Raw genomic sequence first — 22,434 nt, 5'->3', positions numbered from 1 at the left:
GTCCCACTGTATCTTAGGTAAAAGTGTGTCGAGGCCGACTCCAGCTGGGATTACAGGCCCGACCCTGTCCCCCTCCTCTTCCTCCCGCTCTATTCTAATTACAGCCTCCGAGGTCTGAGAGTTTAAAGTGAGACATCAAAAGAGGAACCAAACCCAGAGAGTCAATATGTGTCTTTTCCAGCCGGGCCGGAGGAGACGCTTCAAAAGGGCTGCCCGCCTTATTAATCAGAATCATTTCCAAATGAGGTGATCAGTAAGCAGGAGCGACACAGAGCTGACCTTTAACATGAGGAGTTAAGGTCAACGAAAGAAAGGAAGAGTGGTGGGAGGAGGTAATAAAACTACTGTGCTGGGACCTTTGACATGATGAGGGCAGATTAGAGAGGCAGGGGAGAGACGGGGGAGGAGAATAAAATGACGGCTTCTTTATTGGCCATGTCTGAGGGAGAGGAAGAGGATGGGAGGTGAAGTTGGAGCTGATGGAGCCGGAGGGGTTAGGAGGAAGGAAGGACAGAACGAGGGAACGTTCTTTGACCTTTAACAAAAAGAGTTGAGGTGAACAGGAGAGGACATTAAGGAGAGGAAAGAGCTCATTCAGGCAGCAGAAATGAGGTGAGAATGAGCTTAATATCATAAGCCTTTTTTACACATGAAAACCACATAATCAGCTGCAGACTTTCTGCTCAGAGTCAGACAGAGTGGGAGCCAGGACCCGAGAGGTGCAGCCGTCACAAAGAGAGACAGAGGCTGACCTGGAACCCGCAGAATGCAGCTTCAGATGAACAGCATAACGCCAAAACTGCAGCAAAACGCAGACACAACCCTGTCAGCTGTTTGGTTTCTGTGGCTTCCTGGTGAGGGGAGCCACAGGGACCCACTACAGGTCACCTCTGGTTGTCGTTTTTAGGGTAGACCACCAGCGCTACGGTTTGTCCCAAACCAGAATCCTGATGCCGTCACACAAAAACATAAAACCTGTCCATGTACTGCCTGCATAACACCGAGGTGATACAGTTAACTGTCAGCGTACTCACTATTTGATAGCTGCGTTCCCATCGACCTTAAAGTTGCTCAAATTGGAGCTATGAAAATAAATTTGCTTGTGTTTTTGAAAAAACCCACGTTTTACGATAAAAAGTTTTGGCACCAAGATGAGGTGGTTTTCTTTGGCTGTATTGAAATTAATGTATCTCACAAAACTGCAATGGAAACACTTTTTTTTTTTGCATCATAAAAGTCACATGATCAACAACCTGATGACAACTGGCAGAAAACACTAAGACAGGAAGTAGTAGGAGGATGATGGATGGCTCTTTGGTAGAGTAGTTGTCTTGCGATTGGAAGGTTGTAGGTTCGATTCCAGCTTCCTCCTGCCATGTGTTTGTGAGTGCCTCTAGTGACTCTAGTGTAAAGCACTTTGAGTGGTCAAAATGACTGGAAGAGCGCTATAAAAGTTCAGTCCATTTACAAGCTGCTGCTTACCTTTAGCTTTTTACCAGTTTAAAGGAACATAAACTGGTGAAATAAAAGATTTGTTGTTTTTATTCTATAAATAAAATAGATATATATTCTGTCAGAGACATGTTTCGCCACTGCATTATACTGTAGGGATGAACATTAATACAGTGATTAGGAACATACTTTAAATATTGGGATATGCATAAAAGTGAGAAGTAAAGCCAAAACATTTGGGGGAATATCATTTTCAGTTCATATTGCCCTGCAGTTGCTCATATGGAATCTTTTTTGCGACATAACAGTTTTTCACATGTTACACTGCATATTTAAGCCCCATGCATGGAGAAGATCTTTAACCTATTTGTATTAAAATAGTGGAAAAATATGGTTCTTTGTTCTGAGAGCTTTCTAAGAAATGAGGTTGTTACCAGACTGACTGGGTGGAATTTTTTATCACTTTGAAAACTCATCGGTTTTGCATGTAGAAGGAAGAAACTTCATTTCATCAAACTCTGGTTCGCTTTATGAGCTTCTTTTTATAATTCTGAATCCACTTTTCTTTTTTTCTGCAGGTTAAACCTTTTCGAGGATTTTTAATCAAGTTAAAAATATTTTTTCTTAGACAGGTCATGTGCACAGTCATATGATCTTTCACAGCTTAATTAGATTTTTTACCAATCTGACTGGTTGCTTAATTTGCTTCATTAGTGTTTAACATTTGGCCAAAATGAGAAGCTTAAAACAAACGCTGAGTAACATTTTCTTATGAAGGCGCCATCTTTGAATGGAACATTAAAGGGATTTATATACAGACGTAGCCAAACTTGATGTCCATTTTCTGTTTACTGGTAAAGGTTAACCAGAATTTTGTTTAAAATGTCCAGATATTTCACAGGATACATAATGTCATGCACTCTACCAAGATCCTTATGGACCATCGAAAAAGAAACAGGCCTACAGCATCACAGGACAAGAACAGTGAATTGTGAGGTTCCTAAAGGAGCAGTTCTTATTTCACATCTATCAACTTCCCATAGCTCACTTTACAAAATATCGCAACATCTTCTGCTGTATTTATGCAGAAGAGCCACAGCTTGATATCTCTGTCACCTCCTGACTCTAGTCTAACTAAAGTCACCAGGGATTTGTCTGTAATTTAAATTCGTGAATGAGTCAGAGTATCCACTAACATGTAAGACAGAAGTTTTTGGTTTTGGTCCAAAACATAGAAGAACAGAGATCAGCGCTCAACCAGACTAATGACCACAGAGCATGTTTGAAACCGCAGTGCTTAACCAACACAAAGACATACTAAATCAGCTTACAGTCTTCTTAAAACACTGTGTGAATAAAGGGTTTCCTGTCAAAACAGGGCACAGAGAAACTACTGCATGCTTTTATTTTTAGTAATTAGATTGTAGTAACCAGGTCTGTCATGTGTAGATGTCTTTAAATTTTGTAATTTTTTCTTTAAATCAGGTAGGCAGGTGGCAGCTCATCCAAAACGGTGCCTTCAGATTCCTGAGCACCACCAGTAAAATGGATCCCATAAGAACCAGTTCTCCAATCACTGCGCTGACTCTGTTTTCTCTCAGGCTGAAATCCAAGTATGAACCATCCACACTGCAGCAAGAGCACCTCGGTCAACCAACCAGTTTCAACCAATAATGGTTCAGAAGCAGCTCTGAACTGGTGGGTTTTAGCCTCCATTTAAAGGAACTCGGTGTTTCAGCTGTTTTCTGTTTGTTCCAGATTTGTGGATGATAGAAGCTGAATGCTGATTCTCCATGTGTAATTTAAAATGTAGGTTCTATTTGAGTTAAACTTAAATATTTGTGTTAACTGAAGCCCGTCTTTCCTCTCATGTCCTCAGAGTGATGATGCTCTGGACTGCCTGGTGTATGAAAGCGACTGAATAAATAAACTCGGCTGACTATTCCTAATCGGGAGCAAGAGGAACAAATTCCTCATTAATTTCTCTCACCAGAACAGAGTTTCAGTTGAAGCCACAGTGGCATTCAGGTTACATCAACCTCCATCACGTCCCGCAACTTTTAAAGGCGTCTCTGCTCAAGTAACCCTGAATAATGGTCACAAGCTGTACTCTGTAACATTTCAGGTATGTGGTCCAGGTCTGGAATCGACACATACCGTTAGAAGGTCACGGTAAATTGTGCTGCATCCTTTAGTTTGATTTGAAACTTTAGGTTCAAGTCGGTTCAAAGGCCTGATTTAAAAGTTCAGCCAGGAATTGTGGTTTGTGGTTTGGGCTGCAGGATTTCAGCAGCTCACTGAGTGTCTGGCGTTAATTTGATGGCAGCTGCTGATGTTTCTGTGTGAAATTAAAATGCTCTCCCGGTTCTAATCCCCCCAGAGCCCAGCCTAATTAACAGGCTTGAGGAGGATACACAGAGCAGCGATACATTAATAACAAAATTTAATTTATTTCAGGGAAAAAAGAGATGCAGGCAGAGATAAAGGAGCATATTTGTTAGCAAGAAAATTTCATTCTTCTCCTCTTGTATGAGATTTTTTTGTTTTCTTTACAGTGTTTTAGTCTTGATTTAAGTGTAAGCTTTAAGCCTTAAGCACAGACAGGTGCAGGGTTTAAGCAGGAACCTATGCATGTTAGCCAGGATGAGGGAGGAAGGAGTTCTCTCCTCAGGAAACACAAAAAGTGATCGACAAACTGGAGCTGATTCAAAGTTTTCACAGAGTGAACAGTTTCAACTGAAGGATTTTTAGATACTTTTTCATTTTATCTGCATATAAAATGCAGATAAGGGAGGATTTAACATGCTATTTATACTCTTATCCCAGTTTTCTCTCAGATGGCCCAATACACATTTTTGTGAAAAATGTTCCTACAGAATTTCCTCTAATCTCGCTGATTGGACCGTATTTGGCATGTGTGCAGAAGGTCACCAAGGGCAGAGTGTGGCTTTGAGAATTAAAAAGTAAAACTTACGATTCCTTCACTTTTTTCCTAAAAAAGTTAAATCCATACTATCCGGAGTTCACAATCCATTTTTCATCAATTTTTCCGTCATAACACAGAGGTTTACTACGGACTGGGGCCAGGACTTAATGTGTCCCTTAATTAACTACAAACATTTTAACTCAATAAAAATGTTAACGCCATTATTCACATTCACATGTTTTTACACATGAACCTGGCCAGAGCCTTTGTACTTGTGCATTTATGGTACGCCCATAAATCTGACGCATAAGCAACGTCCGCCAACAGCAGCGGTGGACGACGAAGCCGCTTCTCTTGGCCCACTGGGAATCAACCTTCATTTCAACAAACGATCTGATGGGACCCTGGAAAAGACTAATGTTGTGTTTAAGTTGTGCTAAAAGGAGTTAGCCTTTCAGTGGAGCTAATCAAGCCTAAACTAGCATCTCAATGCTAAACATGTAGCAGCAACACATGCTAAACATGTGTAGACGCTAATGTCAGCGTCTACAGTTTCTGAAGAAGCTCCATGACTGATCAGGAGTTCCTGAAACACTGAAAAATTAAATGACTAGACCACCAATCTGATGGTTGAAGAACCTAAATAATTCATCTTTATTGCTCAAATGTCCATTTATAAACTATCATTCAGCAGCAAAAGGAGGTTTAAATTTAAAATATTGCCTATTTTGTCAATATATAGTTTATCTAAACAAAATGTGTTTAATTACATTAATTAATTCAATAAAAAAAATGTGATCAAGTCCCTCCCCTAATATGGACATACTGTATTTCCACAGTGGTGTTGGAGCAAATGTATGAATGGATGGAAGAATACAAGAATGGAGTCATGGGTGGATAATAATAATAATAATAATAATAATAATAATAATAATGGATGGATGGATGATGAACAGGTGCACAGACATTGAAGTTATCATCAGTAGTTGTTTACCTGGCTGAATGACTCGTCCCTCTGAAGCAGGTCTTCCTTCAGCCATTTACACTGCAGACACACAGAAAGAGGAGTCAGCGCTTCATTAGCTATTAACTCATGTCACTGGAATAATAATGGAAGCCAGATGAAGGGATGCATGGGCATGAAAATCTGGGAAAATATTAATAACCAATATCAACATTGATGTTCGGGCCGACCACAGACCGATTGATCGATCGTTTTTTTCTATACTCTTTCAACACGTCACAATCTTTCGCTGCATCACTATTGCCGTCACATGACCAAACAAACACCCCATGGTCGACCCAGAAACACACAACAAGCAACATAGAAATAAACATCTGTTATTCATATCGGCCCAGTTTTACTCGTCGGACCAATACTAAAAAGTTAAAAATGAACAAAAATCGACCATGAAAATGCTCACTTTACACATTACGAGGGGAAACAATGGAAATATGACATCATTGGTTCTTTGTTCATTAAACTTTATTACTTCCAAGTGATAAGGTGATTTCCACATGTACTGGGTGGAGACTGTAGATAAAAGCTTCCTGCACTACGTCATGTAGATGGAATAAACCTCTTCCTTCCAGCCAAATCATGTTTGATTTATATTTATTTCACTGTTTTGACTTGAGTTTTTCCCACAACTTTCTTGAGTTTTCAAAGTTTTTGTTAAAGATAGTTTCTTACTACTTCACTAACCAGATTTATAAAGCCAGCTAAATTTACAACTCCTAACATTTCTTATAGAAAATCAATCATACACAAACTTTTTATTATTGAAAAAACAGTTTATTAATCTCAAAGGAAAATTAATATACCCTTCAAAGGAGTCATTATAGATGGTGATATCTGTGGACATGATGGCTCTGCTGTAGCTGTATTTCCTTTAACTGATTCATGGCCGCCCACTTCAGGTTCAGCAGGAGATCTCGCTGTGTTCTCCCCTGAGCATCTTTTTTAAGTAGTTTCCTTTTGAGGCTTTTCTTTATTAATCTCTGTGGTTTAGATTTAAAATTTGAATTATACAAACAAAGCGCTTTTAGGAGGTAAGAAAAGTGGGAGCACTGTTTCCCGGTCCTACTCCTTGCTTCAGTTGGGAAATTCAGATATAACAGCAGCATCAAGATATGTAGGATTCCACAAAAGATTAAAAAAAATGTTTAAAATATTTTAAAAATGCCATATTTACAATAATAATTTCACAGCACAAAATAAAGTCACATAATTGTGAAGAGCCCTTTTGATAACTTTCCATGTTGGTGTGGCACAGGGAGATTTCTGACAGTATGAGAGCGATGACTGTGCGTCACCCCATCGGCTGAACTTGCTGAGCTGCAGGTCGCTGTGTTAAAAGACTTATGGCGTATCAGAACTGACATGGTCTGTGCACAGAATTTTTTGACATGCCCAAAAACTCAGAAGCAGCCCGGCCTACCTGGAGATAAAAAAGTGTATGCAACTGTGTCAGATATACAGTATACATAGGCAGATACAGCCATTAACCAGCACAGACTGGCAGTTGCTTTATGCAATTCTGCTTGATTCTCATTTCCTTCGATGCTCCATCTGGGAGTTCTTCTCTTGACCTCGATTTCTTCTGTAGAATTTCAACCGGGCCAGTCAGTAATCAGACGAGTAAGCTGGGAACGATGTTGATTTTCTGCGCTGTTTTAGATTTGTAGTTTTTGCATTGGCAGCGGAGGAAGTGAACAAAGCAGTTCAGTTTGTGTTGGCCACATTTCCAAATACTGAGCAATGAAGTCAGACAAGACGAATGTAGAAGACAGTTTACTGCTGGCAAAGACGACATTCGGCTGAGCACTTCTGTCTTCATGGTGGGGGTGGTTGTTTGCAGTGCAGGGAATTTCTGGTAAGCTTCATAGCGTTACTGGAACTTTACATACACCACGACCAAACATTAGCGATTGGGTAAAGTCAGATCCAATCATTTAAAACTTCTACAGAGTCCACACCTCCAGCAAGTAATCATTTCTGAACAGCTGAGGGATCAGACTTTCTGTCAAAAGCACAGCTTTGAACAAGGGTTGGTTTTTACCAGGGTAAATGGACTGAACTTATAAAGCGCTTTTCCAGTCATTTTGACCACTCAAAGCGCTTTACACTAGAATCACAATCACCCAGTCGCACTCACAAACACACACACATTTATACACCGATACACAGATCGGTAGGCAACCTGGGGTTAAGTTAAGTGCCTTGCCCAGAGGCACATCGACATGTGGCAGGAGGAAGCTGGAATCGAACCTACAACCTTCCAGTCGCAAGATGACTACTCTACCAAAGAGCCACAGTAGCCCTATAAACAATAGTAATGAGCAGGCTTACACTGGTAATAGTAAAGTTTGGTAGATGAATTAGTGTCAATAAAATGTCCTAATAATGATAGAAATGTGTGTGTGTACATGTGGGGTCAGGTCTGCTGAGCAATTTTGGAGAAAAAAAAAATGATTGTGTGAACAATTAGACCACCTTTGGCAAAAGTTACCAGAATCAAACTTGAATTGCTAAATTGTTGGACTTCTGTTTCACATTCCACGTACTAAGGGATCACCATCAGGTCATATCGACACTGAGCACAAGATTTCCCAGCATGCATTAGTATGACATTAGTGTTTCTGGTGTAAGAAAAAAAAGAGGCTATTAGACTTAGGTAAATCCACTGTCACTTCCCTCATTTAGAGACAAAAAGGAAAAGTTTTTCAGCTTAGAGTGTGACATTAGAAGAGATTCATTATTAATCGGGGTGAACAAGAACAGCCCTGGGTTCCTTCTAAGTATCGCAGACAGGTTGACAAAGAGCCGCAGCTCAGTCTTCATCGGGGTGTTCTTAATCATCTTCAGAGTTATTGAAGTTATGCAAGCTATTGAAGTTTTTAAAAAGGTAATTTATGGATTTATTCTCTTTTGCTGCATTTCGGCTAATAAAAGTTAATTAAAAACTGGAATGAAGTGCTCCAGTGACTCATGCACCTGTCAACAAGCAACTCCAGTTGTTTCTGCCCTTTGGGTCACTCAGGGTAGTTGCGTGGGCATCAAACCGGCAGGTTTCCTTTTGGGGGTCTTGTCATTGAGTGAGGTGGTCAGCAGCTCCAGGTGATGTTTGATGAGTTCTGATAACCTGTAATTACCTGATATCAATTCAATAAGGAGCAGGAAGCTCCAGCTGGCGTGAGGGTTGGAGTGCTCAGGAAGAACCCTCCCCCTCTTTCTAATACTTCCCAGAACCCCCAGCTGCTGAGGGAGATAATCCCTGAGAGATGAAAAGAGGGAATGAGGAATCGGCGAGCAACAAGGGGTGGAGTGGGATGGGGAGGGGTGGGATCCTCCAACGTGGAGTGCTCTTTCTTCTTCTTCTCTGAGGATTATGGCAGCATTTGAAACATATTTCACTGCGGCGCAGCGCTGGAATGAAGGCGGGATTAAGGTGTTACCATTGAGGGGTGGTGTTAACGTAATAGGGATAGTTGTTAAAAGACGGTGAAGCAGTGTTATTGGCGGGGGTCACTGGTAGTGATGGAAGTTGATACACTGAGGTACAGCTTGAAGGAGGCAGGCATCAGAAAGAGGTTAAAATGTAAGGCGACAGGTGCTGATGAGGGACAAGTCAAAGGTTTTACAGTCCGTCTAACACCGCCATACTGCTTCAGTTAGAAGACTACCATCTTTTACATGCAAATGAAGTATTTCCACATAAAGGTGCTGCAAGGTGTAGGATCTGGTACGGATACTACCAGATCCTACCAATGCTCCACACATTCTCGTATTACTATATCTAAAATTGACAGAACACCAGCAGGTAAGGCGGGTGAAGCGTCTTGCCCAAGGATGCAATGAATTAGGCAAACAGAGCAGGAATTGAAATGGCAACCCACCGATTGGAGGGCAAACTCCTACTGCTGTCATCACCATTACTGCCGTCACCACCATCACCACAAGGGGTAATGCCTCCTTGGAAAAACATAACAGTAGGATGATAAGATGTGGTGGGTGGGTCAGCTGCTGTATCAGTGTGGTAGTTGGCCAGCAGTAAACTGGAATAAACGCCTCAGCCAGTAGGAGTGGTGTGAGTAATGACAGGTTCTGACAAACAGGGCTGTGGCCGTTCCATCAGACCAATTATGGAAGAGATTGAAGTCAGTGGCCTTCAGCATTGACTACAGTGCATTGAACAAGACAAATTGTAGTAAATAAGTTGTATGAGGGTTACTTCTGAGTGGAATAGGAAGTCTACATCCCCCTCAATCTTGTCAATCTTGCTTATCTGACCAGTGCTGTTCCTCATTGCTTTCTGGTATTTGCTGCAAATTACTCTCCACTGTTCTTTTACAGCACCACCTGCTTCAGTCTCTTCTTTAGGTCATGTTAGACACACCTCAACTTCTCCTGGTCCCCCTCCTTAAATGCCTGCTTTTTCAGATTGAGGAGCTCCTTGAGGGTGATGCAGGTCTTATCATTTGGAAATCAGCATGCAGTCCTAGCTTGAATCACAACATCCCTGCAAAAGTGGTGTGTATTGTAATGATGTCCACTCTCCTCTCAATGTCATCATCCGTGTTGTTCTCCAGTGGGTCCAGTAGTGCACTTAAATTACAACAGACTTGTAAAAACCCTCTCTGTTATCCATTTTCTGAAGGAACAGGTTGTTGAACAATTTTAATCCTCTGGGGTTTTATATGGGTTAGAAGAAAACCAGACCGTGATCTGGTCTGAGAAGGAAAGGTATGATAAAACAAAGGACATACAAGTGTCCTTGGCATTTGCACAAAACAGAACCAATGTCCTGTTTTCCTAAGCAGGCCGGTCCACATATTGAACCATCCCAAATGAGGCTTATTAAATGACAAATGTGTTCAAATACTGGGTCGGAAATCTTGCGACAGTCTTATGAATGACTTCAGAGGCCAATGAAGACGATGTACAACAACTCTCTGGCAAATAGTACAATCTGAGACCACCTACTAAAAGACAAAAAAATCTCAGCATTTGCTGCAACATCTCCATGATGAGACCATCTATTGCTCATGAGTAAAGTAAAGTCTCTCACCTTTGTGTTTTCTACTCGTCCTTGTATCCCTATCAGCTCATACAGTACAGAAGCTGGGTACATTAGCACAGGAGTCAGGTAGGCTGTCATTCAAACAGAGACTACACTCCTGGTATAGTCATTGGTTCTGTATCGGTGCTCTACTTGTTAAATGGTGAGTTTACAGTCCCCACAGTGCCATAACTCAAGGGCCGGACTGGTTTGTACCAGTTTCTACATGGTGTACATGCCTTGCATCAACCCAAAGTTTCCTGGCAGATCATTGCACAATTACATCTCAACCTGTTTGCCTTTTTCTCAAGCTCCATCCTGGTGCCAGGTAAGCAATTCCCTTCAGCAGCATCTTCTTCTGTAGAGCCATGGTCCTTCTGAAGCTCACATGCCCAGCAAACACACCTGGGTGGTTTGTTGCTATACAGAACCATAAATTGGAATGCACTGTGTATTTTAATGGACCATGAGCATTAGAGGAGTTAGGTGAATATAAAACATACAGTACAACCCAATTATTTTCTATGAAAAAACCTTCACCAGGAGCAGTTTCTGAATTACGGGTGATGATCCTTTCCATAAAAAAAACATTGTAAAAGGGTTAATAGAGGAGTGATGATGTGATGACTTCCTCAAAGTTGAGTTTCAGAAAGAGCAGTAGCTTCTTAAAGAGACAGAGACCCAATTTCAAGGTGTAAAATTAGGAAGTGAAGTTTCTTTTAAGTCATATTTGATATCTGAAGCATTTTTATAACAACTGATGGTAACAAAGCTTCTTGATTATGTTATAAAATGCCACTATGTGTTTAGAAAATACACACTACCGCCCCTTTAAGACTTCAGACCAAGAGTTCAAGTCAAAACTCACATCATTAGGGCAAAAGTCTAAATCGAGTCTGAGGTCTTTTATTTTTGGCAATGTAAATCAACCACTAACACTGTTAGTGTTCATCATGACACTAACAGGTGATGTGATGAACAGACAACCATTGTTAATGACTTCAACTGTAGTCATAATGTTATGCCTGCTTGGTAAATGCCATGAATGTTAAAGGGTCATTATTCATTTTAGACATATCTGAACTCCACTGATGTGTAGCTACAGGTACAGTGGTGCTCCTCTATGGAAAGGAGTTTCAGCTTTTATGTTTTCCAGGAAGAACTTTCTCATTTCTCTTTTCGGTCCCTCCCATTCTCTTTTGAAGCCAGTTGCTTTGGTTACCACCGCTGTTTGGCGATGCTGGAGCAGTTTAGGTAACCATGGTTACCGCACTCTGTCAGTCACAGCAAGGAAACAGATGAAGGCTCCTGATCTGATTTTTTTTTTTTTTCATCTGGAAAAATATCAGAGGCGGGGCTTCTGAGCCCACCACCTGCCGAAGAGCATGCTGGGAGCACAACCAATCTCCACGTTCAACTGGCCAACTCTATTTCGCTCATATCCCACCAACAGCCAGACTCATCTCTTTTCATTTCTACTGATTTCAACCCCACCCCCACAGAGAGCAGTATATAAATTGTGGGTAATAAATCCAACACTCTGCAGGTTTTGGTAATAAACTCTGTGAATTCAACTTTGATCATAATCAGCCTCCAGAGGAGAGATGGGGGCTTATGGGGGGAGAAAATGTGGATTTTCTACTTTAAAGTAAGAATGAAAATTGTAGCTAGAAACTTAGAAATAAATAAGAAACCACATACAAGAAAATGTGGGACATATTTCTGCTGGCAAATAAAGGATCGATAATAAAGTGTAGCATTTAGATTGATTATTAGATCCATCTTTAAGCGATTGACTTTTGAAGTGTGACCGGTGGACTTCTGCGTTGTGTGTTTATAGGACAAACCATCAGGAGATATTATTTGTTATATTCCATTAATGCATGAGTGTGTGCACAAAAAGCAACCTGATTAGATATTTTGTGTTTTATTAATAGAAGCTCGCATATCAAAGTATAACCTCTGGAAAAATAAGTGATATAATTGCTTGTAAAAATGGTTTTGCTCGTAAGACACAGAAGGTTTCCATTATGACACTCTACTCCCTTACTAGCCAATGGTAAAGGTCTAATGCTAAAGGTCACAGAGCGGTGGAGGCACAGATTATGAGGAGAGAAAAGATCAGAAGAGATAGTTCTACATGACGTCACGCCTCCTACATCCGGGTGTTCTGTCGCTGATGGAAGAAGCTTTCTGCTTCATTCTGTTTGAGCTAACTGTGCTACAAACTCACAAAGCATTGATAAGTGTGTCTGGCTAATATCCAGAGGAGACACAAGTCATGCAATACAGGATGGATTTGCTCTCCTCACTTTATTAGCGGTAAGGACATTTTCAAATGTTTCTAAAATTAAGCAAATTTTGACGTCAATAGTGTATTAAACAGACTGCCGTAAAAAAATAAATTTGTGGGAAAACCTGTAGTTAAAATCATTTTAAGTTAGAGTTCCACAAATTGGAAATTGGCAAAGAAAGAGGAGAAAAATAGCTTATTGATGCATCCCTATTGGTATTCACTCATGTGACTAATGTGTTGAAGCAGAGACACATGGAGGACAATGGGGTCAGCAGATCAACCTGCTGCAGCAACAAATTTTTATTAAAAATATTTATGGATGTGAATAACCTCCAGGTCTTTGCTTTGCTAACTGAACCCTGTTAGCCTCTCTAGAACCTGCTTTTTTGCCATTACTTTATGTGAGCTCTTCTCTGCACTCCAAAGGTCAGGCTACTGTTTCAGTCTGGACAAAAGTGTGAGAGGGTTGCCTCAAAATTTTAAGCCAAAAAAAAAATCCATTCTGTCACTATCTTGCTGTGAAAACATGGACTGAATATGATGTGATAGTGGATTAAACCCTCCTTATTGAGCTTTATAATTTTTTCTTAGCTCAATTAAAACTTTAAGTGGTAGAAATTTATCATTTTAGTGAAGATTGTTGAATATTTTCAGAGATTTGACTGCTTGAACTAATCAAATTTAGAACTATCTGCCTCTCTGGGGTCCTCCTTTAGGGGGCGCCACAGCAGATTATCAGCCTCCATCGCTGGCATGCTTCTCTACATCACATCCCTATGAAACCTTTTCCTTTGATTAATCTCAGAACATCCTGAGGAACAGATCAGGACATTATTCCTAATGCTATAACATTTAGTTCCTTAAAAAAAGAAAACAAAAACATTAGCAGCCAACTTCAGTACTTTCTTCTTATTAGCTCCATCATCTCCAAACATCCACTTCAGCAGGTTTCACTCCCTTCCTGCTAACATGCTAACATCTCTTTTCTGCCTTGCATCTGTTCCTTTAATGCATTTCTCCTGGCACTCGTCGCCGATTTCTTCATCCTGCCTGCTCTCTCTTCTTCCTCTCTCACCTGTTGCTGTTGTGAACATCACTGGCCCTTCTGTCTGACCTCTTCTGTTAGCCTGTTTATCAGCACCGTTAACTACAACAAGGAGCTCAGAACTGATCCCTGATGTACACCATTCCACACTGTGAACATATTTACCTAATTACTGACTGACATCCTAGCTACCCATCCTGGACCTTTTTCACAGCCTCTCTAGAGCCTGCTTAACCATCTACGGTTCAACTAAAAATCACCATCACTCTAAATGTAACATTTAACAAATTTAACAAAAGTAGCAGTGAAAGCAGAAAACCCAACAAATGGCATGCTATCTTAAAATGTTTTTCTTTCATCAGGTTGTGAATCACCAGAACTGTTTTTGCTGCAAAGGCAGTTTGAAGGTTTGGCAAAATTTGCATTTGGCAAAAATTCAGCTGGAAATTTGTCAGGATAAAAAAAAAAAAAAAATCAAACGGATGTTTGATCTGCTTATGTGTAAACTCACCTTGTCTACAGATTTGTCTCTCTCCTCCATCACGGCCTTCATCTCCTGAGCAGTGATGTCACTCCTTCGCCGCTGTGCTAGCCGTACGCTCTGAACTAGAGCTGAGCCGAACTGCCTCACCTCCTGGACCGAGTCGGCTTTGCAGACATGCTGAAGGAGATCTTTGATGTCCTGAGAATCAGAAACAATCAGATTGGACCTGGTTTAGTCATCAGTTCCAGCATAAACCAAAAATGTGCTGAGTCAGCTCACCATGTCAACGTCCTGCAGGCTGATATCATCCGACCTGACAACAGAAGAGTAGATAATCTGTTTGTGGAGCCTCTAAAGCTGGTCTGTCGCCATCTACCATGTCTAAAACATTTGTGTAAAATAGTTTTAGTTTAGGCTGCACAGTGGCACAGTTGGTAGCACTGATGCCTTGCAGCAAGAAGGTCCTGGGTTCGATTCCCGGCCCAGGGTCTTTCTGCATATGCATGTGTGGGTTCTCTCCGGGTTCTCCGGCTTCCTCCCACAGCCCAAAAACATGATTGTTAGGTTAATTGGTCTCTCTAAATTCTTCCTACGTGTGTGCGTGCATGGTGGTTTGTCTGTGTTGCCTTGCGACAGACTGGCGACCTGTCCAGAGTGTACACCGCCTGTCGCCCGGAACGTTAGCTGGAGATAGCTAACACCTGACCCCACTAGGGACAAGGGTGTTAGAAAATGGATGTATGGAGTTTTAGCTTAAGCAAAGACTTCCAAGATACAAAAAGCAGGGGACTTGAAGGATTGAAGTTTGTTTATGTGATGCCATTTCACAAAAAATTGTTTCAGTTCAATCATACATTCATTCCAACTGATGCTATCAAGCAGCAGGTTAGCCTCAGTTTATCATTCAAGGGAATTTAAAATCTCAGGAAACTCAGCAGAGCATCGAGTAACCTGCAGAATTCACTCCTTCTGGACGAACGAGAAGCGACTTAAAACAGACGCTTGCTTTGTGTTGATTACTTAACAGCAATCCCTCATAATGAGCAGGCATGTAGCAACGGTAAAGAGGAAAAACACCCCTGTAAACAGGAATTTTATTTTACGGGCACATAGTGGCATTTTATACTATAATCAGTTACCTTCAGTTGTAATAAAAATGCTATATATACTGTATATCAAATATGACTTTATAACTTAATGCCTTAAAACTGGCCCTCTGTCTCTTTAAGAAGCTCCTGCTCTTTCTGAAACTTCGCCTTCAGGAAGTCGTCACAACACAGCTCCTCTATTAACCCTTTAACGTTTGCACTGAGAAGTAGCTTGTGATGAGCTCGGCAGATGTTGCTTTTCCAGCAGGTGTTCGCTACTTGCTGCTGGCTAGTCTGAAGGAATTGAGTGTGGTAGTCATGGTGAAGACTGCTCACTGTGTTGGAAACTCAGAGACATGAAGAAGATGCTGTTGAAGCGTGGCAGAGAGTTACTATCCAGTGAAACTAATCCTGTGCCACTCAGCGAGGCAACATTAAAAGTCAGAATGAAGTTTGCAAAGAGCTTCAGTCCTGGAGACTTCAGTCCTGGAGACTTCAGTCCTGTGCTCTGATGAAACTAAAACTGAAGTGCCTGGCCATAATGAACATTATACCATTTAGAGGGACTACTGCCACCTCCGTAAAGTACGGAGGTGGCAGCATCATGCTGTGGAGCTTCTTTGCAGCAAGAACAGAGAAGCTTGTCAGACCTTAAGCAGCTAGAGCTAACATTAGGGGGTGGGAGGCTTGAGAGAGAAGCAAACTTGTTTGTTGGAATGGCCCAGTCAAACTCCAGAAATAAATCCACTTGTAAACAACAAAACTTGACATTTTAACTGAGATGAGATTTCAGCAAAAAAGAAAGTTTTATATTAAAGTATTAGGATGAGTAACCCTTTCACTCAGCAGTTAGCTATTAACCACTATTTTAATCCATAAAATCCATAACAATTAGTGGCAGGAATGTAACAAGATGTGGAAATGCTGAAGAGATACAAATACTTTTAGAAGACGCCGTCACCCTGGTGTTTGACTTGTCTATATATTTAACTTACAGAACACGTTTGCTCTTCCTGTTACTCTGCATGAACTGTCCTCCAGTGTTTGCTCTTCAGACTATTCAGCTTATTTCAAAAGTTCCAGCCAAAGCAATGCAAGCCATGCTAATATGTATATTGTGAATGACAAATAAAAGGTGTAACTTAGTGCCCTGTAGTCAATTACTGAGGTCCTACAAAGGTTCCTGGTCTCTGTGTTCCTGGTCTGACCACGGCGACCGCCTGTTAGATTACCTGAGCGCCACGCAGCAGCTGTGCAATAATTTTGTTCTGCGATCCCTAAAGTCCGTGTTAAAATCTGTCATTTTGAATTCATTTTGAAGCAGTGGAGGCTTCCCTGGAACGGACCGCTCTCTGCTGTTCTCGGATTCTTCCTCCTCTTGACAGGAGTCTTGACGGAGGACGTGCAGCTAGTAGTAACTACCTGATCTTCTGTCTCTCCTCCTGGGAAGTTCTTTTCATTTAGTCTGCTGCTGTTTTGCTGTAATAAACTGTAATAAGGTGGTCGAGGCGGCTCCGCTCTGCAGGGAACAGCAGATAATGAAAGACCGGCCAACTCCAATAAAGCTCCACTAACACCCTGCTTACAGCCCCCCATCCAGCCTGGCTCAGCCCGGCTCGGCTTGGCTCGTTCGCTCGGCCGCCTTCATTACCACTCCCACACACCTTCACTCAGGCACGCCGCGAGCAGCCATTAGTGGGAGCAGATCCAAGAGAGAATACCATCAGTCTGCATTTGTTCTTTTGACAAAGTTTTACAAGTTGTGCCCTTTGTAGAGACAGAATCTAATGTGATGTAGCTGCTTTTCTTGGAAATCCTTCATTTCATCTGAAGGAGTTTGCTCTTCCCGGGAATCTGAAAGAAGTTCTTGTCTTGTTCCGTAACTTGAAAGATGGTTGGAGGGTAACCCCATGTTGCTACTCTGTAAGTCCATATGGGGCGCTTTATTTGACAGAACTTTGTTTTTACTGAGAGTGATTTTTGTCCGATCCGTTCTCTGGTCTAAGAACACTTTTTGTATTTTTAACCTTTATTTTACCAGGATAAACAAAAACAAAAAAAAACAATTGAGATTAAAAGCCTCTTTTTCAAGGCATGAATTGCAACATGAAAATGATTTTAGGCATAGAGGTTTCAAGGATGTCACGGTGTGAACAAACCTGCAGCAGAATGTTAGACATGTATGCAAACAAATGCAGAGCCTCCGAAGCGGTGGTTAAAGTTACGTGGGAGAACGTTTTGGCCTTTCTGCAAAGTGATGTGTGTGGGGTGAAAACCCAACACTGCACATTCCTATGGACTCACTTTCCCCACAGTAACATATGATGGTGGCAGCATCATGCTGTGGAGATGGAATACTGTAACAGAGAAGTTTAGACCAAAGCATATTCCACATGTTAAAATGGCCTAAAAAAATAACCATTCAAAGAAAACCATTTCAGTCACTTGCTGATTAAAGCTGATAGACATACGGTACCTTCATGAGATTTAAATCTGGAACTTTTGTTGGTCCATCTTAGAGCGGGCATAAAAATTCCAACCCAGCCCCATAGACATCGTGTCAAAGTCCGATCCGATCCGATCCGATCTGACTAACTAACAGAAAGCCCAAACCCGAAGTAACTGCTATCAGTTTAAAGTATTTCCAGATCTCTGACTACTCTGCTGGCTTAGTAGTAAAACAATGTGTCACTCACACTTTATACACGTGAAAATGTGTATAACAAAAGTTTTGTTGTTTTTAGCTTTTGTGTAACATATTCCAGCTCCATGTTGTCGCTTGTTGTAACCACAGTGTGAGTCAAGTGCAAATCTTCTGGGATGTGTGACAGGTAGGAGTGGAGCAGGCTGTGTGCATCAGCTGTGCAGACAGTCGGGCTTCTTACAGTCTGATTTCTTTCTTTCCTCACCAGGGCGCATCTGCCTCGTTCTTCAACCAGCCTACCAGAGGACATGTCATCCCTCTGATCATTGAGCTCCAATGGCTACCATCACTTGCTGGTCTTGGTCAGAAGGGTGGATGGTGGTATGACAGCCTGGCTTCTGTCAGACTGCCCCAGGGTAGCTGTGCCATTATCAGAAAGTGAATGTGCGGGTGAATGGAAAAAACTGACTTTATGAAAAGCATCCTGAAAAGTGCTACCCAGGTCTGATGTCATGCCATTACCAGTCGTTGCCCACATGCAATTTAAGTCTACTTCAATGGCCTTGCAAAGATGTTATGACTCTGCTCTGTCACTCCGGTCATCATGGGATTGCCAGCTTGCAGTGCCAACATCACACCCAAGACAATCCAGACTCTATTCATGAGCCGTTCCATGATGGCAGGTGCCACTGGAACGGGGGCATCTCTGGTTAATGGGGGGTATGGTGGGAACAGAGGTAGGAGTTCTTCCTGCAATCGGTAATTCGCCGGTTTGAGTCTCTTCCCAGTTCTTTTGCCATTGTGTCCTTGGGCAAGGCATTTCACCCACCTTGCCAGCTGATGGCACTCTAATCTGAAGATCACATGAAGTTTGGAGGTTGGCAGACAGATGGGGGCATCGGTGCACCCCAGCGACCTCTGACCCAGTCCTGTGATTCCATGTGGTCTACCTCTTCTAGGCTGAGCTCCTGTCTTTTAAAACTTGTTAGTGAATGAAACAACTAGGCAGACACTCAATAGTGTACCAGTCTACAAACATCTCTGGTTGTCTGAGCTTTTTGGTCCACAAGAATCCTAAAATAATTACAGCGGCTGAGAGACTGTCCAGCAAACTGTCAGCCAGGAACTTCAGGAGAAAAAGAAGCACAGCCTCGCTTTATTCACACGGACATGAAACACACATTCCCTGAGGTCACCTCCTCAATCAGCAAAACACACATGCTAATGCCCACACACTAACACACAACAACATGAAGCGGCACACTGCAGCACACTCACTGAGGTATTCAAGGCTTCCTCCTGCCACTGGAAAACACACACGCACACCAACAAAAACTGACACACACTCTGAGTCCTGACAGATGGAACATGCTCCTCCATATTCTGTCCTCATAAAAAAGGACTGTGGCCTCCAATATCAATTACCCTCTCACTCTGGGGGTGTGAGGGTGGGTGTGTTTGAGGCAAAGGAAGAAGAACTAGGAAGAGGGGGTTTAATTCTAATTAGATTTTCTGGTCTATTTGGCTGCTGCTTGAAGAAGACAAGAGCTCATTTCACAGCCCTCAAACCAGAGTGAGGAGGTGCATAATGAAGGGGGGAGGAAGAGGAGAGCGGTGGCAGCTTGTGATCCTTCTTCAGCAGACGCTAAACATGTTTCCCATGTAAATAAATGAAAACGTCAGATCTTCCTCAGAGAAACTGCTGGTCTACAGACGGGTCACTGGAACAACATCAAACAAACATGGAGGTCTTAGAAAACACACCGTGGTAGCTTTCCGATACCAAAAATGAACAGAGTGTGATGAACTAGGAGAGAAGCTCTCCTCAGAATGACTCACTCTTACTCTACAGTGTCAATTTGTCAAAGCTGCTTCATTTGGTTCATCAATTCTGCAACCCAAACAGAAGTCTACCAACCATCAAGTCAGTAGAGGGATTATTTTTGAGTACGCAACCTGATTGCAGAAAGCTGTCACCGGCTGCCATGGTTGCCCATCATTGTCTTCCCTTTTTAACACTCGCTAGCATGTTGCCAACGTATTACAACTGTTTATCACAGCCTGATAAAATAAGTTTTGCTACCAAATTGACAGCGAATGAGATGCGTCTCAATGACCCAAATGCGTTAAGGAGAGTTTGTTCACTGTAAGATCTGCTCTCTTTCAGTCCCTCTAAAAATATCACAAACATATCCATGGTGAGGAAGGACCCAAGTGTAAAACCTCAATAGGGGTTTCCTAAAACTGTAAGTTTATATATAAGCACAATTCATATTTGCAAAGGACCAATGTTAAATGATCATTTCATTTACTTTGGTCACAATTAGCATTCCTTTAAACTACAAGGAATTTCAGGATGTTCTAGTTCATATTTTCTGGCTAAGCAAAAAAAAAAAAAAAAAAACAAGATAGCAATGCTGTGTTTGATCATTCTTACAGAAACATCCCACCAATTTCACTTATTAGAATCACTAATGAAAACCAGGCACTACGTGAATGGGATTCGTACCGTGAACCTGCTTGCTGCAAGGTAACGGGCAGCCAACTGCACCCCCTGGTTGTTCTGACAGAACACTGATCCAAAACACTAATTCTACTTTTATTTGTCGAATGTTGAATGTTTATGATGTAATGTCATGTGTGTCATTTTACAAGGAGGCATTTGACAATTATGTAAACCAAATTTCCATTTTCATAACGTTTTTATCTTTTCGACTGTTTAAAAACTGGACTTCAACCAACTCTAATCATGATGAGAGTGATTATCCTTCTTATTTAAATTAGTAAATAATTTAAATAAGAAGGATGTTCAAACATCCAGTCAGTTATGGATACAAATATGTATTTTACCATCTGTTCCTGTTATGTTTTCATGTTTATGCTTTGTTGTTTTCTTTTTCTCTCCTTAAAGTGCTTTGTGTCTGGATGGTGCAATAGAATTAAACACACATGATAAAAAGTACGTTTTCCAATTAAACCAAATACCAGTGGCAGCATGTAGACATGTAAGACCAGAATTATTCATACCACAGGTAGATTTAGATTTTAATTAATCTTAACAAGACCACCATGGTCTAAATATGATATTGATGGGTGCTAAAATTATGCTTTAGTTTGTCTTAATATTTCAGCAAATAAACCACTTCTACAGTTGACCTACATTTATGTAAAAGAAAAACACAAATATTATTTACACATATTGCACATTGACAGTCTGTGGGAAAATAAATAGAACATTCATTACGACTTCATGACCACTTACATGAAAACATACTGTGCATTATAGTTATCAGCATTTCATGAACTGTTGGAATCATACCCAGCAGCCTCCTGCAGCCGGCGGGCGCGGAGTAAAGCTTCATCTCTCTCCTCATTGGCCAGCAGCAGTCGTGACATCAGAGCCTGGTCTCTGTCCTTTTGAGCCGCCAACATCTCCTCTAGTACCTCTGAAAAAACAATGAGATGGGGCAGACAAGAACCGGTCAGAAATCCTGGTTTTAGCAAAAACAAAACTGCAAAACATTTCCTTTCAAAATCATTTTACTGAAAACGTAAAGAAACCGAAGAGACGAAGAGATCGGTTTGGGTGAATTGTGTAGAAACTAATGGAACGGGGTATTCCTCAAGGTGTCCGCCAATCAGTGCAGACATGCTTACTGCTACATGGTGTGTGTGTGTGTGTGGGTGTGTGTGTGTGTTTCAGCAGTAATAACACAGAAATGACCACAGCTCATTTGAGACTGAGAGCCAGGAGACTCTGCTGGTTATTGAAGGGTTCTGTGTGGGCTTCTACCAGGACCCGTCTCAGACTGCAGCTCTTGTTTCAGAAAACAAATCTAACTGAATATAATTTTTAGATTTTCTAATTTCAGACAGGCTCTCTGGTCCCTCCCTTCAGCTCAGGGGAGCCAATGTTCTGCCAATGAGCCGACCTCCGCCTCCTTACCCATGGGTCTCTCCCAGTGTCGGGCCTCTCGCTGCTGCTCCTTCAGCTCTTCGTCCACCTCTCTCTGCAGCAGCTCCTTCTCCTTCTGAACCACCTGCCCTTGAAGCTGATAAGCAGTTTCTGAGTTAGAGCGCTCCCAAGAAATTCACTCTGGCTATCAGGTTAGCAGTCAATCGAGGCCTAAAGTCAGTTCAGTTATGTGCCCAAGTACACAATCTTCCTAACAAGTTCTAACCTTTGACAGGGGGACAAAAGGGGACGCTAGACGTGTCCCATCGAATGGACACAGTCTGCAGGAGAACTGCTAGAATGAAAGCAGGGCGTCTTCTGACCTTGTTGTTGAGTTCCCTCATGGCGTCCAGCTCCTTCAGTAAGAACGAGATGTTTCGGGTTGGATCCACAGTCTGATGTGGACTGGAGGCAGAGATCTGAGGAGAGCTGAACAAAACCAAACAGCTCATTTAATCCATCAGCGTCTCAGTAGGATCCAT

The 22,434-nt window shown here is 41.7% G+C and overlaps 1 protein-coding gene across 1 annotated transcript in view; it reads right to left on the bottom strand.

Annotated features, from left to right (window-relative positions):
• Window positions 1–22,434, bottom strand: part of mipol1 (mirror-image polydactyly 1) — a 55,866-nt gene that overhangs the window by 9,443 nt on the left and 23,989 nt on the right. The window contains exons 6-11 of the mRNA XM_028036797.1: window positions 22,276–22,381; window positions 21,944–22,049; window positions 21,317–21,443; window positions 14,545–14,578; window positions 14,293–14,463; window positions 5,373–5,423 (exon numbers count right to left, since the gene is read on the bottom strand). Coding sequence (XP_027892598.1) covers window positions 5,373–5,423; window positions 14,293–14,463; window positions 14,545–14,578; window positions 21,317–21,443; window positions 21,944–22,049; window positions 22,276–22,381 — 595 coding nt within the window. The remainder of the gene's footprint in view (window positions 1–5,372; window positions 5,424–14,292; window positions 14,464–14,544; window positions 14,579–21,316; window positions 21,444–21,943; window positions 22,050–22,275; window positions 22,382–22,434) is intronic.

The sequence above is a fragment of the Xiphophorus couchianus genome, chromosome 13, assembly GCF_001444195.1.
Source record: "Xiphophorus couchianus chromosome 13, X_couchianus-1.0, whole genome shotgun sequence".
NCBI classification, from domain to species: domain Eukaryota; kingdom Metazoa; phylum Chordata; class Actinopteri; order Cyprinodontiformes; family Poeciliidae; genus Xiphophorus; species Xiphophorus couchianus.
This window is presented reverse-complemented; position numbering and strand designations above follow the sequence as displayed.